The 25,347-nt window shown below is 36.0% G+C and overlaps 1 protein-coding gene across 11 annotated transcripts in view; it reads right to left on the bottom strand.

The window, feature by feature from the left end:
- LOC136029031 (uncharacterized) overlaps nt 1-25,347 on the bottom strand; it is a 118,790-nt gene that overhangs the window by 16,487 nt on the left and 76,956 nt on the right. For 3 of the 11 annotated variants that reach the window (XR_010617954.1, XR_010617953.1, XR_010617950.1), the window contains 3 exons: nt 4,759-4,908; nt 4,079-4,194; nt 2,981-3,061 (listed from right to left, as the gene is read on the bottom strand). Coding sequence is in view for 2 of the 11 variants with exons in the window: in XM_065707064.1 (XP_065563136.1) it covers nt 4,297-4,908 (612 nt within the window). In the remaining 9 variants the exon portion in view is untranslated. Of the gene's footprint in view, nt 1-2,980; nt 3,062-4,078; nt 4,195-4,227; nt 4,909-14,047; nt 14,506-25,347 lie in introns of those variants that run through there. The other 8 variants (XR_010617948.1, XR_010617949.1, XR_010617952.1 and 5 more) reach the window with 7 other exon arrangements.

The raw sequence follows: 25,347 nt of genomic DNA, 5'->3' as shown, positions 1-25,347 counted from the left end.
CTTTGCCCCTTTGTTGAGGCAGTTTGCTTTGATCTATGTGTGCCAGGGAGCCATGTGTCAGAGACAGTCAGAATCGGATGCATCTACAGAAGTCCCTCAGCCCCATCCCAAGTTGTAACCGAACAAGCAATAGCAGAAATAATATGCACACTAAATTCGAACCTCAAAGGACATCTGCTTATTGCCGGCGATTTCAACCTTCCATCTATAAACTGGATAAACGGTTTTGGATATGGTGCCACTCCAACCGAACAAGACAAGCAACAGCCTTTCCTAAATTGCCTCAGTGAATTGTCCCTACACCAGATAGTTGACCAACCAACTAGATACAGATTGTTTCAGCGCCCAACAATACTTGACCTGGTTATCTTGAATGACAAAAGCTTAGTTCAAAGTATTGATTACTCACCACCCCTTGGTAAAAGCGATCACCTAACTATAGAGCTCATGCTGAAAGTGAAGGTACTTAAGAACAAGCTAGTCAAAAAAGTGTTTGTCGACTACATTGCTATTCGAAATGAATTATCCACTACAGACTGGCCGAATGTACTAAGTGGCACAGTTGACGAACAATGGACCAAATTCAAGGGTGTTTTGCTGAAAGCTCAGGATGCCCACACAAAGACCAGTTTCAAACCAAAACCTAGATCCCTCCCCTACATGACAAAAGACATCAAAAGAGAAATAAACAGGAAAAAGAGGTCATGGAAAAAGTTCAGGCAGTCAGGAGACCTGCAGCAACACACAAAATTCACCAAGGCACGAAACAAGCTGAGAAACCTCACCAGAAAACTCTACGAAAATCTGGAGTCCAATCTTGCCAAAGAAAGTAAGACAAATCCTAAAAAATTCTGGAATTATGTCTCTAGCAAGAACCACTCCCGTCGAACTATCTCCAGACTGGTGAAACCCTGTAGCACTACCGTAACCAACATAACTGATGTAGCAAACGAACTAAATAGGCACTTTGCTTCAGTTTTCACCTGTGAACCGGAAGGCCCCCTGCCAAACTGCCCGGGCTATGAAGCCCCCACAACGATGGAGCAAGTCAGCATGGACCCCTCCAACATCCTCAAACGGCTTCAAAATCTTGACACGAATAAATCGGCTGGACCAGATCACTTACACCCAAGACTGCTGAAGGAACTGGCAACCATCATCGCAGGACCACTGTCTGACCTATTCCAAAAGTCTATTAATGCCAAATCTGTCCCATCTGATTGGAAAACTGCTTTTGTGACCCCAATATTCAAAAAAGGCAGCAGACTTAAAGCAGAAAACTACAGACCTATAAGTCTCACATCAGTAGTCGCAAAAATCCTTGAAAGAGTGGTCAATGATACAATACTGGAACATCTGAAAGTCAACAATATCCTATCCCCTAATCAGCATGGGTTTCAACCAGGAAAGTCAGTTGAAACAAATTTACTGGAAACATATGACACCATTACAGATTTGCTTGACAAAGGATTGCCAGTGGACCTAGTTTTACTAGACTTTGCTAAGGCCTTTGATAAAGTCCCACACAAAAGGCTAAGAGAAAAGCTTACTGCTGCCCAGTTACACCCCAACCTGGTTGATTGGCTTATGGACTTCCTGTCAGGACGAACCCAGAGAGTCAGGCTATTTGGTGCTGGAGGTGAAAAGGTCTTTTCCGAGCCCTGTGATGTCATCAGTGGAGTACCGCAGGGAACTGTTCTTGGTCCTACACTGTTCAACATCTACATCAATGATATATTCAGCGAGGTGGAAAACAACTTGTCTCTCTATGCTGACGACTCAAAGCTATTTGGAGCAGTGAATGTAAAATCCCTGCAAACAGACGTCCAGAAAATCCAGCTGTGGGCAGACAAATGGCTCTTATCGTTCAATATAAGCAAGTGCAGCACGCTACACTTTGGATCCTCAAACCCATGCGCCCAATACCATATGCATGAACATGCCTCCAACTCCGATCCACCCATCAAGACCAGCACAGAGGAACGCGACCTTGGGGTCATCGTTGACAGCCTTCTCAAGTTCCATGCCAACACCATCAAGAGCGTGTCCCAGGCCAACACAAACTTAGGTCTGATCAAAAGAACAGTTACCAGCAGATCCCCACTAGTTTTCCTGAAACTTTACAAGGCACTAGTCAGACCCGTTTTGGATTTTGGCATGTGCGCTGCCTTCCCAACATACAAAGGAGATGTCAGGCTAATTGAGGGAGTCCAGAGGAGAGCAACCAAGGCCATCACAAACCTTGGAGACAAACTTTATCAAGATCGTTTACGGGCTCTCAACCTCCCTACCCTCGTGTACAGGCGCAACCGTAGCGACATGATGATGACCCGCAAATTGCTGAACTCATCATATGCCAAGATCCTGCCCATCCACCCAGGCCCCCCACAGTGCACCAGAGGACACTCAAAGAAGCTGTTCAAGCAGTCAGTCAGAACCAGGGCCAGAAAAAGTTTCTTCACCAACAGAGTCGTCAACCCCTGGAATGAACTGTGTGAAGCAACAGTCTCAGCCCCCACCCCCGAAGCAGTCAAGAAGGCACTGGATAAAGAGTGGGCCACGAAAGACTGGAAGTATGAGTGGGACATTCCGTCCTGCTCATACCTGCTATGAGACATCACCGACTCAACTCAGGAGCATTCAACAGATCTACAGATCTTAATTTGCTCCGAAGTGCAAATTAAGGTAATTTTATAAAATCAGCTATTAAATGGCCCTTAGCCATAAATACACTGGCCATTTGGCTGCAAGTATTTTGATATAATTAGAAAGAAAGGAATTTCATCAGTGTCATGCGAAATTTAGATAAATTCAGTACTACAAAAAGGCAAAAACAAAAAAATTACGTTTTCACCATTCTTGCCATTCAGTTTCGAGAATTTTTCCTTTTTAGCAATTATAGTGAAAACCTGGATACTTCATTTACATCAAAGTATTAGATGAAGTCTAATAGGGCGGAGTAGCTATTAATGTAACTTACAGAAACGATGGAGGTGACAGGATTGCAGCTTGTAGTGGATAAACATGAATACCCATGGAAGCTGATTCAGCCTCAGTGTTTCTGTAAAAAAAAATTTAACTAGATATGCTTAGCACTAATCTCTACTAGTTAAAAAAAGCGAAAAAACTTAATTTCTTTCTCCTTGCTTTCTATTTATTCAGGCTCTCATTTCTGCCTTTTTTTTCTTTCAATTTGGTCTTACATAACAGAAAAATCAGATAGGAGACCGTATACCTGAACGAGTGGTGCAGTTCATATAGGAAACACATTTCAAGAAATACTAAGATAACTCTTGAAATCTAATTGACCAATCATAGTTACAATGTACAGAACAGATAGGGAGACTACGTCATAGCACAGGACCTTAAAGATTGTGGTATAAAAACGAATTAACTGGGCTTTCAAATCCCCAGCCTTTAATAGAAAAATAAAATCAGAGCCGCATTGAAATGAAAATTCAAAATTAAGTACAAGCGTACAAGCTAGTTTAACCTTGAAACTAGTTCTTAATTAAACTTTTCTTTATTCTTTTACTTCCCCAACCGTTTTAGTTATCCAAAGTACAAAATCAATTCTTTAGCTGCACTTTTACAATATATTTACTTATTCATAGGTTCCTTGATTAAGAGTTGAAAGGGAAAGTGAGAGGTGTAACGCCACTTCTTGACTCAGAGATCATAATGTGTATATTGCCAAGAAAAATTAACATAATAAAAGACCATTACATAAGCATATTTAAGATTCCTTTTTAATTTTATATATAGAGTAAGAGTATTATAATATCTTCGTTTCAATTCTTCAAAGATTCTAACCAGAGGCTGGTACAATACTAAGGGTATTCTTTTATTTCATTTTGTGTTTAAAATTAATTTCTCTTGCAGTAAAGACCACATCACAAAATTCAAAAGAAACACGTACAATTTTAAGGATTGTATCATCTTATGTTAAATTTTTTCGTCTTTATTGAAATATAAATATCTCTTTAAAGACAATCTTGAGCACAATATTTCTAAATAGAAGCTGAGAAGTAATAGACAATTTCAACCCACTCAACACTAGAATAAAGTAAATTACTACCATGGACATAAAACAGGTAGCAGGATCTGAATAGAAGACAGAAGGGCCCCAATGTCAATCAGCAAGAATTCATCTCCCAGTTCTTCAGCCAAGCCCCAAAGTGATGCAAATCATTCCTGAAGTTGAAGGTAATTAGTGAAAATCATAAATTTATAAAAATATAAATTGTATTTATCACAGTACAAAAATTGACATAAGAAAATAGAACTAAATAACTATCACAACTTTCTAATTTTACTCTCTGGACATTTAAGAAACCTATCAAGCTCAGCCATTGTATCATCTACAGAATGCCTCTTTCGAGAACTTTCATTACGAACTTTATCAAGTATACACAATTTCAAAGAGGATATATTTTTAGCTGATTTAGGATCAATCAAGACTGATAAATTTTCAAGAACAGATTTTCTACTACAATCTTTACAACCACTCTCAGCAGAGCAATTACCAAAACACTTTTCAAGTTGAAAGTCCTCAAGATCAAACCTGTACATAGCCCTCTTTCGCCTACTTTCCCTCATAGAATCAGCCAAAGAAACTGATTCATTACTTTCATTAAAACTAGGAGCAATAGGTATCATCTGGGTTAGTAAAGTGGATCTGACTGATGCCAATCTTCTTTGTCTTTCTTCATATTTGGCTTTAAGTGTATTTCTACATTGCTTCAATGCACAACTTACAACTGTCAGTCTTTGAAGGTTTTCTCTTCTATCCCTCCTCAGCTGTGAGGCATAAGCTGCCAACTTATTTGCCCATCTATTTAATTTCTCTGTAGTAGACACTAAGTGGTCTTGCAGCTCTGATTTGCCATATACATTTTGACAAACCATCTAAAAAAGAAGTAAATTTGAGTTTTAACTAGATATTACTAAACATTTTCAACTGAAAGAGGAGAGAAAACGAGCACACAGAGGAGAGAAAACATGCCAGAAGCAGACAGCTTAAAACTAAGTTTACTTGACATTTAAAAAAATAAGAATGATGAAACAAGAAATCAGATACACAAAATATTGTTAGGTTAACTAAAAGAAAGAAGTGTATTAACATACCAGCTGATTCAGTACCCACTTACGTGTAGGGAAAGGAAAAGATTCCAAAAAGAAAGACTCAGAAGAAACATTTTATACCTGGGGTGGGGTCAAATTCAAAATCAGAATTTTTGAACCATGATCCTTCATATTTCCAAGGTGGCCAATTGCAAAAAAATAAAGATAATAGGCTGTTAAAGATAACAGTGCTGAAGCTTGTGTCGTGAAAGGTGTAGTATTTCTCAAGATCATGGAAAGGAGGGATTGCTATTACAACCAAGTGTGCTTTAGACTGAATGCTTTTTATGGCACTTGGTATTTACCAAGTGACATATAGCAATTGCAAATTCTGTTGGTCCTGGTTTTGCTAGTTTAGGCACTTCCAGATAAGCTAGGACAATGAAATTGGGACCATACCACATTAAATTAGAAATGGTCGTTCCCCCGAATCGACCATCTGGGGGCGGTGGGGGAGTCGGGAGACAGTCAATTCACAAAAATAAGGTTTTTTTTAACTTACAATGGGCTGATTGGATCTTAATGAAATTTGATATTAACAAGGATATTGCATATCAGAGCTCTTTTCAAATCCCAACTGTATCCCATGACATTGAAGGGAGTTGGCGAGAGAAACCTAAAATCTTGGAAAATGCTTAGAATGGATGGGTTGGCATGAAACTTGGTGGGAAAGATAAGCACAAGTCCTAGATACGTGATTTACATAACCGGAACGGATCCACTGTTTGGGGGAGTTAGAAAAATTAGAAAAATGCGGTATTTTTAACTTACTAAGGACTGATCAGACCTTAATAAAATTTCATATTTAGAAAGAGTAACTCATCTCTTTATTTTACATCCTGATCAAATCCAGTGTCATTGGAGGGAGCTGGCGGGGGGGGGGGCCAGAAATCTTGGGAAATGCTTAGAGTGGAGCAATCAGGATGAAACTTGGCGAGAAGAATAAACACAAGTTCAAGATACGTGACTGACATAACAGGACTGGATCCTCTCTCTTTGGGGAAGTTGGAGGGGGAGGGGTAATTTGGAAAAATTAAAACTTACAAATGGGTGATCAGATCTTAGTGAAATTTGATATTTAGAAGAATCTTGTGCTTCAAAGCTTTTATTTCAAATCCCGACCAGGTCCGATGACATTTGGGGGAGTTGGAGGGGAAGACCAGAAATCTTAGAAAACATGAAAATGAGGTACCTTTAATTTATGAATGGGTGGTAGGATCTTAATGAAACTTGATACATAGAAAGATCTTATGTCTTATATGCTCCATTTTCATTTTGAATTGGATCTGGGGATGTAAGGGGGAAACAGAAATTTTGGATAATGCTCAGAGTACTTCTGGACATGCCAGGACAATGAAAATTGGTATGTGTGTCAGGGATCTATGCAAATTGACTTGATAAGGTCGTTTTCCTCGATTTAACCATCTGGGAGGCTGAAGGGAGAGGAAAAATTTTTTAAAATGAGATATTTTTGACTTATGAGTAGGTGATTAGATCTTATTGAATTTTGCTATTTAGAAAGACCTTGTGTATCAGAGCTCTTATTTTAAATCCCAACCCTATCCAATGATATTGGGGGACTTAGAGGGGGGAAAAGGAAATCTTGGAAAACACTGGAGTGGGAAGAATAAGCATAAATTCTAGATACGTGATTGACATAACCGGGCTGAACCCCCCCCCCCTCTTTGGAGAGTTGGGGGGAGGGGTTAATTTGGGAAAATTAAGATATTTTTAAATTAAGAACAGGTTATCAGATCTTAATGAAATTTGATGTTTAGAAGCAATTCATGTCTCAGAGGTCTTAATTTAAATCCCGACTAGATCTGGTGACATTGGAAGGGGAAACCAGAAATCTTGGGAAACGCTTGGAGAGGAGAGATCAGGATGAAACTTAGTGGGTAGGATAAGCAAATGCTGTAGAAACAAGATTGACATAACCCAACTGGATCCATTTTCTTTGAGGGAGTTAGGAAGGGGTCCACCGCTTTTGCAAATTTGGTGCTTCTGGATGTGCTAGGACAGTGAAAATTGGTAAGCGTATCAGGGACCTGCGCAAATTGACTCGATAAAAGTCGTTTTCCCCGATTTAACCATCTGGGAGGCTGAAGGGAGAGGAAAAATTAGAAAAAATGAGATTTTTTAACTTACAATTGGGTGATCAGATCTTAATGAATTTTGATATTTAGAAAGACCTCGTGTCTCAGAGCTCTTATTTTAAATCCCAAATGGTATTAAGCCTCTGATTTTCCTTTTAAATCAATCTATCCATTCTTAGAATTTTGCTAGAGCTCATGCCATATGAGCTCTTGGCTCTTCTGCCCTTGTCAAAAGTGCCATATGAGCTCTTAGCTCTTGATTAAAATAAGTAAACAAATGTTTAACACCTTAAGATAAATTTTAAACAAATTACAAATTTACAGCAAAATTATTCTACTACTGGAAAACTCACAATGCAACATGTGCAATTAGTTGGTAAGTCATAAAGGGTTACACAGAGTCCCCAAACATACATTTCAGAAGAGAAAGGGCTCTGCTAAATGAGAGAATTTCTCCAAAATTTGAGTTTCTTGTGAACGGGATAATTTAGCTCACAAGTCAAACATTCCATAGACCAGCAAAATTATTCTAAATAATAGACAGCACTTCACACTTTGGAAACATTTTCTTATGATTACACATAAATTAGCCTTTTATTTCAAATCCGGAATTGAATGGTACAATATTTGTTAACTGTGTATTTGGAGTTATATGTTATAATTTAGAGTTATTATATCCCAAGAAAATGGGATTATGAACAATGAAGATTATATAAAAACTAACAGATAATCTTTTGATTATCCTCCAATTGAGGTTGTTTTACTGTTAACAAGGTTCTTCACCACATACTAACACCTGTACTGTATTAAAGGAGAGATATGCAGAGGGCATCATAATACCTTTACAGAGGAGAGAGGAGATTTATCCCTTCTCACTTTTCAGTGATGATTTATCACTATCAACAAAAGACCACAAGGACCTTTGCCCAGTATAGTACACTAGTCTCAATAATTTTATAAATCAAACACACTAATCACTACTCCCAAAAACTACTACTACTAAAAAAAAAAAAAAAAACTAGCTATAGTAAGCAAATGTATTCCATCGTTTTTTTTTTGTAGATCAGATGAAACAACCACAAGTGAGAAGGTAAATAGCCTAGGCCTAATTCATAAGAGCTTCATGAAGCATAGACTGTTTATGCTCTAGAAACATTCTTAAAGAATCATGTGTTCAATAGACATTTCTGCAGTTTTCAAAACCATACTCAAACAACTGTCATCTATAAAATTTAGTTTATAGATGCCATTATAGAAACCAGTGGTGTCAACACAAAATCAAATGTCACCTAAATACTTGCCAATATAAGTTGCTAAAGTAATTGCAGTGGTGTCAATACACAATTAGAAATAGATGTTATGAAAATGAATATAAAAATAACCTTTTTTATATCCTAGGATAATATAGCGGTTTCACAGTCAGATGAAATCATAGAAATACAGATGATTAATTTTGATCAGATATGAAAATCAAGATTATAAAGCAAAATTTTGATTAAGGCATGTTGAAATGGCAAGGGAGGATAGAGGAAGTAGAATTTTGTCTCCAGGACATTTAACAAAGTCAACTAGTTGACTTAACCAAATTTTCTGAGACAATGATTTTATTAGCTAATCACAAATCACGAGTGCAAGTGCAATTACCCCTTTGCTTAGTAACATAGATTATTTGGTAGCAATATGCTCTTTTTTGCCTTATTTGTTTGTAATACATCCGTTTCATAACATTGGTACAATATTCTAGTGACTAAAATGAAGCTGTAATTATTCAGATTCAGTTATTCAGATGAATAACTTAATGATGATTGGCAGCAATAAAATGGTAAAAAATAATTTAATTTTGCCCCTGGCCAGTGAACTTTCAACTGACTGATGAATGTCAGGTTTTTACAGCCCAGCTATCTGCAGCAATAAATGGTGTAATCTAGCATCTTTATTCAGCAACTGACTGATGAATGTCAGATAATGCCCAGCTACCTGCAGCAATAAATGGTATAATCTAGCATCTTCATTCAGCAACTGACTGATGAATGTCAGGTAATGCCCAGCTATCTGCAGCAATAAATGGTGTAATCTAGCATCTTTATTTGGGAATAAAGTCTTTCAATAAGACTTGGCAAGATAACTTTCCATGAGCTCATCAGATCTCTCCCTCTTTGGAATTGTTTCATGCATTTAACCCCATTTGCATTTAATATTTGATTGTGAGGACCAGTTACAGGGTCCACAAAACTTAAGGATGATTCACTGTCAGGTGGTGAAAACCTTGATGGTTTAATGCAAGTGTACACTCTCCAGCAATCTGACATTATTGTTGTGCCAAGAATTGATGTGTAATAGCAAGCATTGTGGCTGCTGACTGGCCTGGAACAGGGATAATAAAGAACTTTCCTGGATCCCACTGCTCATCAACACAACAGCCTCTTCTTTTGTCAATTTTGGCTTTTCCAATTTCCTCAATTATCCCTGGACCACCCAATTTTTCACTGAACTTCCTAACGAAGTCTAAACATGCTTTGCAAAAAAATTTGCCAGTCAGTGGCAGTCTGTTTAGTAACAACAATTTGATATATAATAAAATCTTGCATTCTATATCCTTTGCCCATATTACAAAAAATAAGCATAATTTCAGTTAATGGGCTTAAAAGAAGTTTTGAGTTATGGCACCTACACAAAGAGATTATTGAAAGCACTATTTTTACTTATTTATTGATGCATCAAACAGTAAGCAATAATGCTTTTTGCTATAGACACAAAACAAGAAATAAGCTAATTAGCAACACTTATGAGTGTTAGAAGAAGAAGAAAAAAGCAACTCATAATTCATAAACTCATAACCAAAAGATCAACTTAAAACTAATAACTAGAGATCAAAAACTCCCCAATAGAAAGGTGTCTCCACTAAATAATGCTTAAATATCTGCACATTCCCAGTTTCCATGACTTCAATCTGTAGACTATTCCAAGGTGAAACAACCCAACAGAAAAAAAAACATTGGCCTATAAATGTTTATGGCCATGTTTATAAATCTGTCTAAGTGTGTTGTTTTACATTATGGTCATAGGTTACCTCTCAATTACACATATCTTTTGTTTGGTACAAATATTACTTCTGAAGAAATGGTACAAGACCTTGGTATCAATTTTGATACTCAACTAAAATCAGATAAGGATATTTCAGCAATTGTGAGAAATACAAACTACCACCTATTGTCTCTTGTTTGCCTACTTCTTGAGTATAACATTTCTGTCTGGTTTTCTTCAATTTAATGGATGAGCTTTGCATAGGAAAGGTACAAAGGAGGATGTCAGGGATGATTCCTTATCTTCAACATCTTCCCTACTAAGAGCAACTCTCTAGGCCTCACATTCTATTATTACATTTCAGATGGTGTTGTGGTGACCTTATCAACACATTCCATATTAGTAAAGGCATAGACAACTTAAATTTAGTTAAATTTTGAACCCAGTCACTATCACACAACCTGCCAACAACATTACAAACTATACACTCCAAAACCAAATAAGAGAATAGGGTAATGTTCCTTTTCTAGTAGGGTCATTTCACCTTGGAATAGCCTACCCATTAAAGTTATGGAATCTGGGAATGTGCAGATATTAAAACATTCTTTAGTGGAGACACATTTCTATTTTGGGAGTTTTGATATTTAGTTATTAGTTAAAAGTTGTCTTTTGGTTATGAGTTGCTAAATTTTTTCTTTCTTCTTCTAACATTTATAAGTGTTGTTAGCATTGTTAATTAGCTTAATTTTTGTTTTGTGTCAATAGCAACAAGCATTATTGCTTACTGTTTGATGTATTAATAAATAACTAAAAAAGGCATCAAGTCATGTTCATTTTTAGTAAAATTCTAGTTTAGCTACTTTTCACCATCTTGGAAAGGTTAGGAAACTGAACCTTTCAGTAATGAATCCAGGGCCAAAAACATACTCTATGTATTATCAAGCTTTCTTGATACCTGTCTTTTGATTTATGTCTAACAATTTGCCTAATTGACAGGTCTATATACCTATTGAAATTTTGACAAAACAACATTTTATCTTAATTTTCAGTTATCAGTTTCTTTTTCTCTGGTTTCAAAACTGAAAATGCAATTCCTACTATTTGGGTAGAATTTGAAAGAAGGATGTGTTCAGATCTTTTAAACCTCATACCTTAGGATTGAGCAAAGTGAAGCTGAAAACAGTTTTTGGTAAATGATTGGTTTTGTTCTGTGCTCTAAAGTGTGCATGACTGTATATAGCAAAATTCTGATGATTGCATATTGTTCCTTTGTTATTATTAGAGAAGCACATCTATTTTTTTGCTTTCCAAAATCCCTTTCCAACAAGACTAAAAATGCATAAAGTGGGCTTGCTTACAGGTAACATTTCCTATAGAGCAAATATATTAGTCCATGGGCCCCAAAGGCAGCAGGGCAAGGTCTGTATTATATATTTATTCAACAAAGGTGATAAAACTAAAAAAAAACTTCAATAAAATTCTAGTTAGTTGACTTCTTGCTATCTTGGAAAGGATTTAGGTTAGGAAAATGAAACTTTAAGGGATGGGTCTACAGGGTAAAGTATGTCCCAGGAAGGTATTTTGAAGCCTCTACTCCTTTCCTCTAGAGGGCCCTGACCTTTGATGACCTTTAATATGTGTTAAGTGAAACCTTGCAAAATACATCTTCTGCTTAATTGAAGTACAACAAAATTGTTTTCAGCTTCATTACTTTGCTCAGTTCCATTTATAAGGTTTTAAAGATATGCAAATACATTTCCTAAATTTTGAAAAAAAAACGTTGACATGGCTCAAAATTCTACTCAAATTATAGGAATTGCATTTTCTGAACTAAAGACAGAGGAAAAGCGACTGGTAACTGAAAATTAAGGCAAAATGTTGTTTGATCAAAATTTCAATAGGTATAGACCTGTCTTGTAGGCAAATTTCAGGGCCTTCTAGAGGGAGGAGTGGAGGTGGGTACATCAAAATACCTTCCCAAGACATACCTTAGCCTGCAGACCCATCCCTGAAAGTTTCAATTTCTTAGACTTAACCCTTTCCAAGATAGGAAGAAGTCAATTAACTAAAATTTTATCAAACCCTCAAACAAGGTTTATTCAATAAATATAGAATAAATACCTTGCCCCACTGCCCACAGGACTCATGGACTAATATGCTTTGCTCTTGAGGTGTGTAATGTGAGCAAGCCCACTTTACACGGTTATGGTTTGCCCCATGGAGGAGGGTCAACCAGAATTGATGTGCTTCTAGAATTAGCATTTATAAGTGCTCTACTCTTCTAAGTTCTCCTAAGTTGCTCTACAACACTTCCCAACTTCAAAATGACCTTGATCTCCTTAGCATGTGGGCGAAATCTTGGCTACTCACTTTCAATGTATCAAAATGTCATGTTTTACACTTTGGACACAAGAATATCAATACAACATACTCTCTCTACGGTCAGCTCCTTTCTCCAGTATTGGAGGAATGTGACCTAGGAATAATTGTTGACAATGATCTTAGATTTAGCAGTCATGCAAAGAAGGCAGCAGCATCAGCTAACTCATCACTAGGGCTCATAAAAAGAACCATTTCCTCCCATTCTCCTAAAATTCTGAGCCTTTTGTATAAAGGACTTGTTCAGCTGAGGCTTGAGACAGGCATGGTTCTTGCATCCCCCTTTTTCAAAAAAGATGCTAAAATTCTTGAAGATGTCCAGAGAAGAGCTACTAAGATGGTGAGTGGACTGCATGAGCTCCCTTACTCTACGAGGCTCTGCGAGCTGAAACTCCCAACTCTGGTTTATAGAAGAAGACGGGGTGATGCCATTATGGTTCATAAACTTATTAATACAAAGGCAGTTCCTGGTCTTCTTCCTCTGGCGTCTCAGGATTCTCGTACAAGGGGACATAAATGAAGTTATCCAAGCATTTCTCTTCAAAGCAGCAACATGCCCATTTTCTTACCAACCGTGTTGCCAACCTCTGGAACAAATTACTACCAGATACCATTGCTGCCCAAACCAGAGACAGCTTTAAGAACCATCTTGACAACAAATGGTCAAAAACAGATTGGAAGTATAACTGGGAAGCACTCAAATCAGAATCAGCAACATCAAACCACTAGTCAAGTGTATGTATTCAATTATGTGTCATGTGTTATCAACTCTGGAGCTTCTACAAGGGAAAATCCTTATATTGCTCCAAGCTGCAATTTAAGGTACTCTGGAAACTATGCTTCAAAATAACAAAACTAAAAATTAGACTAGGCCCTACCAGGTTTTCTTATACTTCATTTAAGCAGAAGATCTGTTTTAGGCTACTAGTGTTTCACTTTCATGACACAAAGTTTTCTAGAGTTCATCAAAGGTCACTGACCTTTGCTAGGGAGAAGGAGTAGAGGTGGGTAAATGAAAATACCTCCTTGGGGACTTAGGCTAGCCTACTTTAGTCTGTAGGCCCATCCCTAAAAGTTTTAATTCCCTAACCTAACATCTTTCTAAGATAGTGACAAGTAGCTAAACTAGGATTTTACCTCATTTTCTCCCTAGCTAAATCATAAACAAAAAGTAAAAACGTTAAAAAAAACGGTAAAAAGTTAAACTAGCCTAAACTATCACAAAAGTTGGGCTAGGGCTACTTAAACAGGCTACAACTACTTTCTAAGCTAGCACAAACCCCTCTTTTGATCTCACCACCTTCACCCCCTGAATGTTTCATTAACTAAAGGCCTGACTTAACCTTAGAATAACATAGCCTACCCTAGCTCGATTAAAACAATATCTACACCTATCAAATGTCAAAATAACATGTACAACATACTTTTTCGTGCGTTTTAACGTAATCTGAAGCAACAAGCAAGTTTTCAATATTTGGACTAGACTTTTGTTTTCTTTCGACGTATTTTCCAAGAAAAATTATTATGGCGGATAGCTCTATTTCTTCAGCTGTTATCGGCGAAATTTTTTTACGTAAAAACTATTTTTTTTTAATTTAATAAGATATTACACGTACTATCGATCATAAATAAAATTATCTTAAATAAGTTTCTTTATTTTAATATTTACTTCTTATAGATTTAGAATATCATCTTTTTATTTCTTAGATGGCAGGCAGCTCAAGTTTTTTCCTAGTCTAGACCATTTTAATTTGCCTCTTATTCTGTCAACATGGTAGTAAATAATCTGACGAAAGCACGAGGAGACTTTTGTTTTACGTTCCATCACAAAACTGTAGTTTGTCTGGCATTTTTTTTTTTTTTTTTTTTTTTTTTTTTTTTTGGTCAATTCATCTGTAAAACAGCAAGCCGAAATAGGGCTGAACACCACACCTTGATTTACTTTTTCCTTACAAACCCCCAATTCAGACAAAAACAAATTTAAGATGGACACAGCTCCTTATTTTAAAGCTAATGATCTATTTTGTTCGCACCCAATTCTCGAAACAGATCTTACAAATTTTAGTAGCATCATTGCTTGGATCGCTAAGATACCCAAACCCGGATTAGTTTTGACAAAGAAATATATTCCTATGGTTAGACTTTGTTACTTACATTCACTCTTTCCTAATCCAGGTGGACTTGGGAGAAAACACACTAGATATTGGTTTAGTAAAAGCAAATTATCTTCTAGGAAGATCAAAACACATAAATATAATACTGACAAATTTTCATATTATATCTTATATGCTTAATTTAATCAGCTTAATAATTCAATTTTTGTGATTCCCCTCCCCACCCCCTTTTTAACATTACTTACGGAAGGTTTCCTGAAAACATCATTCTCGTTCAACTTTCATCGCACAAAAACTATGTAATGGGCTATTGAATGTATGTGTGTATTTGTGCTTGGGCTTACGCATGAGCTTGAGTATGTGTGTGTCCATGAGTTTCATGTCTTTTTGTGAAAAATATTTTTGCAACTGCTATTTTTTTGCTCTCTACACAATTTAATGTCTTTTCATGCTAATTTTTTTCACAGATATTTGACTTTTACAGCATATCTGATTTCTAAAAATGATTTTGCTAAGCTAACAACGATTTCTACTAAAAAAAAAAAGAAAAAATAAAAAATAAAAATAAATAAAGGAATTTTCCTAGTTTGAATTAAAACATTAAAATTGAAAACTAAACATTAATATTAAATTAAAACTTTAACTCTAGATAGGTCAGATGTTTGAAAAAAACCTTGACGAATTTTTTCCAACCACTGACCTATCTGGATTGTTTTTTAGGTCAGAGCATCCCAAGTTGCCAATTTTCCCCAAAAAATACGGAGCCATTTTTTTAGGAAAATTAATGAATACAAACATAAACAAACATTTGCATTTACTACATGTATATATATATATATATATATATATATATATATATATATATATATATATATATATATATATATATATATATATATATATATATATATATATGCTGATTTTAAATATATAAGTTTCATCAAGTTTAGTCTTACCCATCAAACAGTTCGTGGTAACGAATTGTAGTAAGAAGTGACCCGGCTCAATAGTAACCAAAACTCCAAAAAATGGAATTTTGATACCAAAAGCTACATCAAAAGAATTACATTTTAATGCTGATTTTAAATATATAAGTTTCATCTAGTTTAATCGTGTCCATCGAAAGATACGGGTCTGAGAAAATCTGCCTTATTTTAGAAAATAGGGGAAACAACCCCTAAAAGTCATATAATCTTAACGAAAATCACACCATCAGATTCAACGTATCAGAGAACCCTATCGTAGAAGTTTCAAGCTCTTAGCTAAAAAAAGTGGAATTTTGAATGCTTTGCCAGAAGGCAGATCACGGATGCGTGTTTATTTGTTGTTTTTTTTTCTCCCCAGGGATGATCGTATCGAGCCAGTGGTCCGAGGGCTCTTTCTAACGGAAATGAAAAGTTCTAGTGCCCTTTTTAAGTGACCAAAATAATTGGAGGGCACCTAGGCCCCCTCTCACGCTATTTATTTTCCCAAAGTCACCGGATCAAAATTCCGAGATAGCCATTTTAACCAACGTAGTTAAAAAACCTTAAAACTATGTCTTTGGGGACGACTTACTCCCCCACAGTCCACGTGGGAGGGGCCACAAGTTACAAACTTTGACCAGTGCTTACATATAGTAATGGTTATTTGAAAGTGTACAGACGTTTTCTGGGGGATTTTTAAATTGGGGAGAGGGGGTTGAGAAGAGGGGGATATGTTGGGCGAACTTTCCTTGGAGGATTTTGTCATGGGGGAAGAAAGATTTCATGAAGGATTCTCTAGCATTATTAAAAAAAAACAACGAAAAATAAATATGAAAAGGTTTTTTCAACTGAAAGTAGGGAGAAACATTAAAACTTAAAACGAGAAATTATTACACATGTGATGGGCTCACCTCCTCCTAATACCTTACTCTTTACGCTAAAGCATTTTTAGTAATTTCAGCTATTTATTCTACGGCTTTTGTGATTCAGGGGTCATTCTTAAGAAATTGGAACAAAATTTAAGCTTTTGTGTAAAGATCGAGGTTCTGAAGAGTGGATGAACCCCTTTGTATACGTAACAAAACATGAGAATACAGAAGTTCGCTACGTAAGCTAATTTGTAAGTTACGTATTTCTTTTACTAATAAAAACATTCGTAAAAAAATTAAAAGTTCTAGTTGCCTTTTTAAGTAACCAAAAATCGGAGGGCAACTAGGCCTCCTCTAAAAAGTAGAGTTAAGAGAAAGAGTCAAACTTTAGCGTAAAGAGCGGGGCATTGATGAGGAAGCATCTCCTTTCATATAAGAAGTAATTTCTGTTCGTTTTAAGTTTTAATCTCGCTCCTTACTTTCCGTTAAAAAAAACTTGTTTTTTTATATTTATTATTAGTAAAGACGGTGGGAGCAGTGAAATGTTAAAAGTAGAATAGCTAAGGCTCAGGGTGTTTTCTCATAGTTAAAAAAATTTAAGCTTTTGTGTAAAGATCGAGGTTCTGAAGAGGGGATGAACCCCTTTGTATACGTAACAAAACATGAGAATACAGAAGTTCGCTACGTAAGCTAATTTGTAAGTTACGTATATCTTTTACTAATAAAAACATTCGTAAAAAAATTAAAAGTTCTAGTTGCCTTTTTAAGTAACCAAAAATCGGAGGGCAACTAGGCCTCCTCTAAAAAGTAGAGTTAAGAGAAAGAGTCAAACTTTAGCGTAAAGAAAGTCACCGGATCAAAATTCCAAGATAGCCATTTTAACCAACGTAGTTAAAAAACCTTAAAACTATGTCTTTGGGGACGACTTACTCCCCCACAGTCCACGTGGGAGGGGCCACAAGTTACAAACTTTGACCAGTGCTTACATATAGTAATGGTTATTTTAAAGTGTACAGACGTTTTCTGGGGGATTTTTAAATTGGGGAGAGGGGGTTGAGAAGAGGGGGATATGTTGGGCGAACTTTCCTTGGAGGATTTTGTCATGGGGGAAGAAAGATTTCATGAAGGATTCTCTAGCATTATTAAAAAAAAACAACGAAAAATAAATATGAAAAGGTTTTTTCAACTGAAAGTAGGGAGAAGCATTAAAACTTAAAACGAGAAATTATTACACATGTGATGGGCTCACCTCCTCCTAATACCTTACTCTTTACGCTAAAGCATTTTTAGTAATTTCAGCTATTTATTCTACGGCTTTTGTGATTCAGGGGTCATTCTTAAGAAATCGGAACAAAATTTAAGCTTTTGTGTAAAGATCGAGGTTCTGAAAAGGGGACGAACCCCTTTGTATACTCTTTACGCTAAAGCATTTTTAGTAATTTCAGCTATTTATTCTACGGCTTTTGTGATTCAGGGGTCATTTTTAAGAAATTAGGACAAAACTTAAGCTTTAGTGTAAAGAGCGAGGTACTGACGATGAGGTGAACTCCTTTATATATGTAAAAAAAAAATGAGAATACGGAAGTTCGTTACGTGAGCTAATTTGTAAGTCATGTATATCTTTTATTAATAAAAAGATTCATAAAAATTAAAAGTTCTAGCTGTATTTTTAAGTAGCCAAAAAATCGGAGGGCTACTAGGCCTCCTCCCCCGCTCCTTTTTTTCTCAAAATCATTCAATTAAAACTATGAGAAAGCCAATTAGCCAAAAAAATAAATATACAAATTTGTTTTTTATTATTCATATACGGAGAGCCAAAATCAAAACATGCATTGATTCAAAAACCTTCAAAAATTAAATAAGAAAAACTTCTTTTTTTTTAACGGAATGTAAGGAGCGACATTAAAACTTAAAACGAACAAAAATTACTTCGTATATGAAATGCTTCCTCATCAACACCCCGCTCTTTACGCAATTTTTTTTTACTGTTTCAAAAAGTCGAGTTAAGAGAAAGAGTCAAACTTTAGCGTAAAGAGCGGGGTGTTGATGAGGAAGCAGCCCCTTTCATATACGAAATAATTTTTGTTCGTTTTAAGTTTTAATGTCGGTTCTTACTTTCCGTTAAAAAAAAACTTGTTTTTTTTGTTTAATCAAAAGTTGAATTGAAGCCTGAGAAAATTTGCCTTATTTTTGAAAAAAAAGAAACGTCCCCTAAGTCATAGAATCTTAATGAAAATCACACTATCAGATTCAGTGTATGAGAGAACCTTACAGTACTCGTCTCAAACTCCTATCTGCAAAAATGTGGAATTTTGTATTTTTTGCCAGAAGAAAGATCACGGATGTGTGTTCATTTTTTATTATTATTATTTTTTTATCCCAGGGGTGATCGTTTCGGCCCAGTGGTTCTAGAATGTCGCGAGAGGGCTCATTATAACGAAAATTAAAAGTTCTAGTGCCCTATTAATGTAACCAAAAAATTTGAGGGCAACTAGGCCCCCTCCCACGCTCATTTTCCCAAAGTTATTGGATCAAGATTTTGAGATAGCCATTTTGTTACGCATAGTCAAAGAATCTAATAACTATGTCTTTGAGGACGACTTAGTCCACCCAGCCCTCGGGGGAAGGACTGCAAGTTGTGAACTTTGCCCATTGTTTACTTATAGTATTTGTTATTGGGAAGCATAGATACGTTTTCATGGAGTATTTTTCTGGTGTTGGGGAGGGGCTGGGGGGGAATGGTTGCGTGAGAGGATCTTTCATTGAAGTAATTTAACATGGGATAAGAGAATTTCATAAAATGGGTGCTGGATTTTCCAGCATTATTTAAAATAAAAATGAGAAATTAAATAATAAAAAACCATGAATGTAGAAGTTTGTTGTGTAAGTTAATTTATAACACATATATTTATTACTAATAAAAACGTTCGTAGATAAAATTAAAAGTTCTAATGGTCTTTTTAATTAACCAAAAAATGGAGGGCAATTAGGCACCCCTTTTTTTCTCAAAATATTCCGATGAAAACTTTGAGTAAGCTATTTAGCCAAAAAAAGTAAAATTAATATGCAATTACAAAAAAAAAGTTTTTTTTAGCTGAAAGTAAGGAGCGGCATTAAAACTTAAACGAGCAGAAATCATTGTATATATGAAAGAGGCTTTCCCCTTCTCAACGCCCCGCTATTTGCGCTAAAGTTTTACTCTTTCTCACAACTTTAATTTTTTAAACATGGCCTCTTTCCTATAAGAAATAATTTCTGTTCGCTTTAAGTTTCAATGTCGCTTCTTACCTTCAGTTATAAAAAACTTATTTTTTTCTATTTAATATATAATAAGACCTGACATATATTGATTTTGGCGAAGCGATAACTAATATATCGATATGATGCCGATATAATTTGCCGATAAATTCCCCCCGGGGAAAAATCTTAGCCAATGTTTAAAACCCTGCATTTTCTGCCCATATTCGTACTCCCATGTCTGTCGCTGGTCTATTCCACATAGCCTCATTAATTCACTCTGGATTCCAGATAATGCGAAAAGGATTATTCTAGAACAGTTTTAGAAAAATAATCCCTAGTTGATTTCCATTACTATTCTCAATATTTAGAAAGCCTACACACAGTGATAGGTATTTGAACTTTCATTCGTGCCACCCTATTTCAGTGAAATGAGGGGTTGTGATTGCGCTGGTGGACAGAACTTTCAGAATTTGTTCGCAAGAGTTTTTAGATCCTGAATTGTTGTATTTGAGGGATATTTTATCTTGTAATAGCTACCCAATTAAATTCATTGATAAAATAATAAAAAATGACGCATTAAAAATAGCAATAGGGTTATTGGAGTTTCACAGTGTACATAATTAAATATGCCGAAAAGCTTCATTTGTTTTTCTTGTGTACCTATTTTTTTTTGGGGGGGGGGACGCTTAAACGAATTTTGCATAAACATAACATTGATACTTGTTTCCAATCAGTGAGACTATTAGGTAATTTCCTTAATTCTGGGAAGGATTTTACCCGGAGAGATTTAGTTAGTGGGGTGTATAAAATTCCTTGTTCTTGTGGAAGGTTTTATATTGGTAATAGAACTCATCAACAATTTTGAGAGATTTATTGAACATCGCAACTAAATAGAAAAAAAAATCCTTCAATTGAGAAAGCCTCCTGAAAGTTTTGTTTCGGCTCTCGCTGAACATATATTCTTTCATCCTAAAGATTTTACACGATTTGATGAGGCTGCAGCCACTTCTAATGGTAGGGTTTTTTCTCAGTGGGCTAGGGAGGCTATAGAAATTAAAAATTATATGTTTGCTACTCTTTCAATAGAGATACAGTGAATTTAAATATTGACCCAATTTATGATTGTCTTTCGGTAAAAGAACCAATAGTCAATAAGGGTATTAAATTTTACATAATCACCAGGGGGCAAGATTACCTACTGGACCGAAAAGAGTTGCTTCAATATTAGCTAACAACAGGATTATTTCACAACAGAATAGTTAACTTAGTTTCAATTTTCATAATTTTACCTCAATTGGTTTGAGGTAAACACGAATAGCTTCTTTTCCCAACATGAATCAGTAGCAACAATTTTATTTATTACTTTTGTTGATGGTTTTATTTGTTTCTTTTTATCTTGTGCTGAGGATGCCTAGTTTAGATACAGGCCAAATATTCGCGTTATTTTAGTCTTTCATCTGTTTTCTCTCTACTGGGCGCAGTCTCGTTTGAGATTTATTTTTTGTTGAGTTTTACATCTCTTGGTTGTTTATAAAACTATCGGTTTCTTGTAGTTATTATAGGCCCATAACGGTAGCTTGTTCTTTTTAGCAAGCTTTTTGAACACCTCCTACTACCTTATATCGCTAAGCTTGCTCTAAATGATGATAATCAGTTTGGTTTTAGATCTGGGCTAGGCTGTCAGCATGCTTACCGTGCTTTGACCTCTTTGTTAAAAGACGCCCATCGCATTCGTCGTCGTCGTGTACTTCATTTTGCAACCCTAGACTTGTCTAAAGCATTTGACAATGTTTGTCATACTCAAACATGGACAGCATTATGCCAGAGAGGAATAAATCCGTCGATAATTCACGTGCTTCGTTTTTGGTACTCCCATTCTTACCTTCGCCTTAAGTCATTAGATAATTCTTATTTTGGTCATATCCCTGTTCGTTGCAGTGTAAGACAAGGGCAAGTTCTTTCTCCGTATATTTTTAATGCTTGTATTGAAAATGTACTATCAAAAATATTGACTACGTGCCAATTAGGACCATCTGATATCTCATATCTGGCTTATGCAGAATACCTTCTTCTGATTAGTCAAACTGAGTCTTGTCTTGCCCTTTCAGTGAAGTCAGTTACTTTTGCTTTCCGCGATATCGGCCTGTACCTAAATTAAATAAAAAACAGTTTTTTTTAACTGAGAGTAAGGAGCAATATTAAAACTTAAAATGAAAAGAAATTACTCTGTGTATGAAAGGGGATGTTCCTTTCTCAACGCCCCACTCTTTACACTAAAGTTTTTTACTCTTTAGTAAAGTAGACTTGAAAGGAAGAGTCAAACTTTAGCGTTAAGAGCGGGGCGTTGAGAAGGGAACATCCCCTTTCATACATGGAGTAATTTATGTTCGTTTTAAGTTTTGATGTCGCTCCTTACTTTCAGTTAAAAAATAGTTTTTTTTAAATTTAATTTCTGGACGTTTTTGAATTAATGTATGTTTTGGTCTTGGCTCTCCGCGCATAAATAATTAAAATGAAATTTGTATATTGGTTTTTTTTTGGCTAAATGGCTTTCTCATAGTTTTAATCAGAAGATTTTGAGAAAAAAGGAGCAAGGGAGGAGGCTTAGTTGCCCTCAAATTTCTTGATTACTTAAAAAGGCAACTAGAACTTTTAATTAATCAAGAACGTTTTCATTAGTAAAAAATATACGTAACTTACGAATTAACTTACGTAACGAACTTCTATATTCGTATGTTTTTATTGCGTAAATAAGGGGGTTCACCCTCGTCGATACCTCGCTGTTTGCACTACAGCTTAAATTTTGTCCCAATTCCTTCAGAATGACCCCTGAATCACAAAGGCCGTAGAATAAATAGTTGAAATTACTAAAAATACTTAAGTGTAAAGAGCGAAACATTATGAGAAGGTAAGCCCTTCAAATGCGTAATAATATCTGTCCATTTTAACTTTTATTACTGCTCCTCACTTTCAGTAGAAAAACTTTTTAAATTTACTTTTTCATTTAGCGTTATTTTTTAAATAACGCTAGAAAATCCTGCGCCCCCTTCATTGAAAGTCTCTTCCCCCATGAGAAGTTCCTCCATGGAAAGATCCTCCCACGTAAACCCCCCTTTCAACTCTCCCCCCTAAACCGAAAAAGAAATCCCCTGAAAACGTCTGTACACTTCCCGGTAACCATTGCTATATGTAAACACAGATCAAAGTTCGTAGATTGAAGCCCCTCCCACGGGGACTGCAGGGGAGTAAGTCGTCCCCAAAGACATAGGTATTAGGTTTTTTAACTATGGTGAATAAAATGGCTATCTCACAATTCTGATCCAGTGACTTTGGGGAAAAATGAGCTTGGGAGGGGGCCTAGGTGCTCTCCCATTTTTTGGTCACGTAAAAAGGGCAATAGAACTTTTAGTTTCCGTTAGAGTGAGCCCTCTTGCAAAATTATAGGACCACTGAGTCGATACGATCACTCCTGGGAAAAAAAAAACAACAGAAAAACAAAAAACAAACACGCATCCGTGATTTGTCTTCTGGCAAAAAATGCGAAATTCCACATTTTTGTAGCTAGGAGCTTGAAACTCCTATAACAAGGTTCTCTGATACACTGAATCTGATGGTGTGATTTTCGTTAAGATTGTCTGACTTTTAGGGGGCATTTCCCTCTATTTTCTGAAATAAGACAAATTTTCTCAAGACTAGTCTTGATGAAACTTATATATTTAAAATCAGCATTAAAATTTGATTCTTTTGATGTAATATTGGTATCAAAATTCCATTTTTTCGAGTTTCGGTTACTTTTGAGCCGGGTCGCTTCTTACTACAGTTCGTTATCACGAACTGTTTGATATTGAGAAGTGCGAATTTCTTGTTTTCAACGGTAATAATTGTTCAGAATCACTATCCTGCGATGGGTTTAATATTCTTCGTGTTAAATCGTTTCGTTGGCTTGGTATAACAGTTTGCGATTCTATGAATTTTCTCCGGTCTCCTGCTGTCAAAGATATTAGTGATAAGCTGAGGCTCGGTTGCTCGGTTTGCCACAAGATTGTGGCAAATTGTGGACACTATAGGAGAAGATCGTTAACTCGGCCTTATTCAAATTTTTGTTATCATTCTGCACTCTTCTGTTCTGGTATTAGGCCACTTCTGTTGACTGGTGATCTAGAACGTATTCGCATAAATTATTACCGGTACTGCAAATTTCTTTTTATATCCACCTCGTTCTTACCGGAATACAAAACTGGTTAAAAAGTGTTGTGCGACAGATATTACTGATGTTTTCGAAAAATTATCTGTCAAGCTAGCTATTGAAGCGCTTTATAGGCTAGGATGCTTTTCATCGCCTTATCCGTCTTTTTTTCTGAATGTGATTAAATTTGTTTCTTGTTTTACTTTTGCTGTTTTTCTTGCCACAATTCTACTTTTTAAAACATTTAAAAACTTTAGCGTAAAGAGGGAGGGATTGCGGAGGGGAAAACTCATTTCATATACAGAGTATTTTCTGTTCGTTTGAAGTTTTAATGTCGCTCCTTACTTTCAGTTAAAAAATATTTTTTTTCTTTAATCAAACAGTTCGTGGTAACGAACTGTAGTAAGGAGTGACCCGGCTCAATAGTAACCAAAACTCTAAAAAATTGAATTTTGATATCAATAGCTACGTCAAAAGAATCGCATTTTAATGCTGATTTTAAATATATAAGTTTCATCAAGTTTAGTCTTTCCCATCAAAAGTTACGAGCCTGAGAAAATTTGCCTTATTTAGGAAAATAGGGGGAAATACCCCCTAAAAGTCTCAGGATCTTAACGAAAATGACACCATCAGATTCAGAGTATCAGAGAACCCTACTGTAGAAGTTTCAAGCTCCTATCTACAAAAAAGTGGAATTTTGAATGCTTTGCCAGAAGGCAGATCACGGATGCGTGTTTATTTGTTGTTTTTTTTCTCCCCAGGGGTGATCGTATCGAGCCAGTGGTCCGAGGGCTCTTTCTAACGGAAATGAAAAGTTCTAGTGCCCTTTTTAAGTGACCAGAATAATTGGAGGGCACCTAGGCCCCCTCTCACGCGGAATTTTGTATTTTTTGCCAGAAGACAAATCACGGGTGCGTGTTTATTTGTTTGTTTTTTTTTTTCCCCCAGGGGTCATCGTATCGACCAAGTGGTCCTAGATTGTCGCAAGAGGGCTCATTATAACGGAAATGAAAATTTCTAGTGCCTTTTTAAGTGACCAAAAAAATTGGAGGGCATCTAGGCCCCCTCCCACGCTCATTTTTTTCCCAAAGTCAACGGATCAAAATTTTGAGATAGCCATTTTGTTCAACATAGTCGAAAACCATAATAACTATGTCTTTGGGGATGACTTACTCCCCTACAATCTCTGGGGGAGGGGCTGCAAGTTACAAACTTTGACCAGTGTTTACATATAGTAATGGTTATTGGGAAGTGTACAGACGTTTTTAGGGGGATTTTATTTTGTTTGGGGGTGGGGCTGAGGAGAGGGGACTATGTTGGAGGATCTTTCCTTGGAGGAATCTGTCATGG

Source organism: Artemia franciscana, chromosome 7 (assembly GCF_032884065.1).
Source record: "Artemia franciscana chromosome 7, ASM3288406v1, whole genome shotgun sequence".
Classification (NCBI taxonomy): Eukaryota; Metazoa; Arthropoda; class Branchiopoda; order Anostraca; family Artemiidae; genus Artemia; species Artemia franciscana.
The sequence above is the reverse complement of the archived record's forward strand: the minus strand, read 5'-3'. Positions and strand labels throughout refer to the sequence as shown.